We start from the raw sequence: 2,801 nt of genomic DNA, 5'->3' as shown, positions 1-2,801 counted from the left end.
AGAACGATCATCGCTCTCACCTCCATTTTACAGAAAAGATAACTGAGGCTCATAAATGTCTTGCCGAAGATCACAGATTTGCTAAGTACAGGTGGAAGATTTTCGATTCCGGTTTTGCAACTTTGCAGCTCACCAGTCCTCCTGACAACAGTCAGCCTACGGCACGTACATTGGCTCTCAGAGCCCCGATGCTTCCTCTTTTACCATTTACTCCTGCCTGGATCATGGTCTCCGCTAACTTCTTTCTTTCTCCACTTAGATGGAGAGGTCTCTGGAATTGGCCAATATGTCCAGAACCCAGGAGTTTATCCTACTGGGCTTGTCCGCCAGGCAAGGCATAAGGATTGGCCTATTTGCCATCTTCCTGACCCTCTACCTGCTGTCCCTCCTGGAGAACACGCTCATCATCTACCTTGTCTGCAGTCACAGCGAGCTCCACAAGCCCATGTACTTCTTCCTGGGCAACCTCAGCTGCCTAGAGATGTGTTACATGTCTGTGACCATACCCAGCCTGCTCTTGGGGCTGAGGTCCAGTCCATGCCATGTGTCTTTCACTGCCTGCATAATTCAGCTTTTTTTATTCATAGCTCTCATTAGTACCAAGTGCACCCTCCTGGCCTCCATGGCCTATGACCGCTACGTGGCCATCTGCCGCCCACTCCACTACCCACTGCTCATGAGGCCCCAGGTCTGCCTGGGTTTGGCCATGACTTCATGGCTTGGGGGGCTGCTGGTCTCGGTGATCAAAACAGCATGCATCGCCAGCCTGTCCTACTGTGGCCCCAAAGTCCTCAACCACTTCTTCTGTGACATCTCCCCTCTGCTCAACCTGTCCTGCACTCACATGGCCCTGACCGAGCTGGTGGACTTCATCTCTGCCATCATCATCTTCTGTGGGTCATTACTCGTTGCTCTGGCCTCCTATGTGGCCATCGGGAGAACTGTGCTTCACATGCCATCAGCTGCCACCCGCCACAAAGCCCTCTCCACCTGCACCTCCCACCTGGTGGTGGTGGGCATCTTCTACGCAGTGGTCCTCTTCATGTATTCCCGCCCCAGCCACATCAACTCCACAGACCTCAACAAAGTGCTGTCAGTCATCTACACGGTGGTCACCCCCATGTGCAGTCCCATCATCTACTGCCTACGGAACAGGGAGGTCCACACGGTGCTGCAGAAAACTTTCCACTCACGCTGGGTCTCTTCAACGAGAACCGACCTTGCCCACTCCTGATTTTAAGAGAACAAACTGACGGTCACCAGAGGGGAGGTGGGTGGGGGGATGGGTTAAGAAGGTGATGGGGATGAAGGAGTGCACTTGTCACGATGAGCACCAGGTGATGTATGGAAGTGTTGAATCACTCTATTGTACACCTGAAACTAACATTACACTGCATGTTAACTATACTGGATTTTGAATAAAAACTTAAAAAAAAAATAAAACTATCACAGCCAAACTCATAGACACAAACTCAAAGGCAAAGAGAAACCTGGAGGAAAATATTTGCAACAAAATGTATGATGTTCTTAAAATAAATGAGAAAAAAATAGGAGTACTCTAAGAGAAAAACAAAAGAAAAATGGTCATGAACAGGAAGGTTATTTTTTTTTTAAAGATTTTATTTATTTATTTGAGAGAGAGAGAATGAGAGACAGAGAGCATGAGAAGGAGGAGGGTCAGAGGGAGAAGCAGACTCCCCGCCGAGCAGGGAGCCCGATGCGGGACTTGATCCCGGGACTCCAGGATCATGACCTGAGCCGAAGGCAGTCGCTTAACCAACTGAGCCACCCAGGCGCCCCAACAGGAAGGTTATTGAAGGAAAAATATGACTGATGGTCTACCAAAAAAAATGTTCAGCCTCTCTAGTAAATTTAATCCGAAGATAGCAGTTTACTCCATGCCTCCTGAAAAATATTATGAAAAATACTATCATTCAAAACATATGTACAAGAATGTTTATTGAAAAATTGTGAGATATGGAATAAACATTATATATTACAAATTATTGGAAATAACTCAAGTGCCCATCAACAGGATATTATTTAAATATATTACATTGTATCCACACTATGAAATAACACACATCCGTTGAAGAGATTAAACTAGACCACTGATATCTACTAGAAACTGTGGTGGGGAGGTGGTCTGTTGTTGAGTTAAAGATGAAAGAAGCAGTACATGAATTATGTCAACATTTTGTGAAACAGTAATGATAAAGACACTAATTACAATAGTTACTCAAGTTAGCACATACCTAGAAAGGAATCAGAAAGGGTATATACCAACGTGAGACCACAGGAGACCCATATTTTCCATTTTATGTATTTGAATATTTAGCAATAAGCTTGTATTTTTTTTTTATTCTTGGTTTTTATTTTTGAATTTTTTTAAGTTTTTATTCAAATTCCGGTTAGTTAACGTACAATGTAATATGAGTTTCAGGTGTGCAATATAGCAATTCAACAATTCCATACATCACCCAGTGCTCATCATGACAAGGGCACTCCTTCATCCCCATCACCTATTTCCCCCCTCCACTGCCCACCTCCCGTCTGGTAACCATCAGTGTGTTCTCTAGAGTTAAGAGTCTATTTCTTGGTTTGCCCCCTCTTTCTCTAGTTTTTTTTCCCCCTTTGCTTGTTTCTTTTGTTTCTTAAATTCCACATATGAGTAAAATCATATGGTATTTGACCTTCTCTGACTTATTTCATTGCATTTTATTTTGTTTATTTTTTATTATTATGTTAATCACCATACAGTACATTAGTTTTTGATGTAGTGTTCCATGATTCATTGTTTG

At 43.7% G+C, this 2,801-nt stretch overlaps 1 protein-coding gene across 1 annotated transcript; it reads left to right on the top strand.

Annotated features, from left to right (window-relative positions):
• The first annotated feature begins 259 nt into the window (after positions 1–259).
• On the top strand, positions 260–1,234 carry LOC102742966 (olfactory receptor 6Z7-like). The gene has a single exon (XM_006732788.1). It carries the CDS (start codon positions 260–262, stop codon positions 1,232–1,234), a length of 975 nt encoding a protein of 324 aa, XP_006732851.1.
• Positions 1,235–2,801: the final 1,567 nt, after the last annotated feature.

This window comes from Leptonychotes weddellii, unplaced genomic scaffold (genome assembly GCF_054177405.1).
Source record: "Leptonychotes weddellii isolate Sample4059 unplaced genomic scaffold, ASM5417740v2 HiC_scaffold_13353, whole genome shotgun sequence".
In the NCBI taxonomy this organism is placed as follows: domain Eukaryota; kingdom Metazoa; phylum Chordata; class Mammalia; order Carnivora; family Phocidae; genus Leptonychotes; species Leptonychotes weddellii.
The sequence above is the reverse complement of the archived record's forward strand: the minus strand, read 5'-3'. Positions and strand labels throughout refer to the sequence as shown.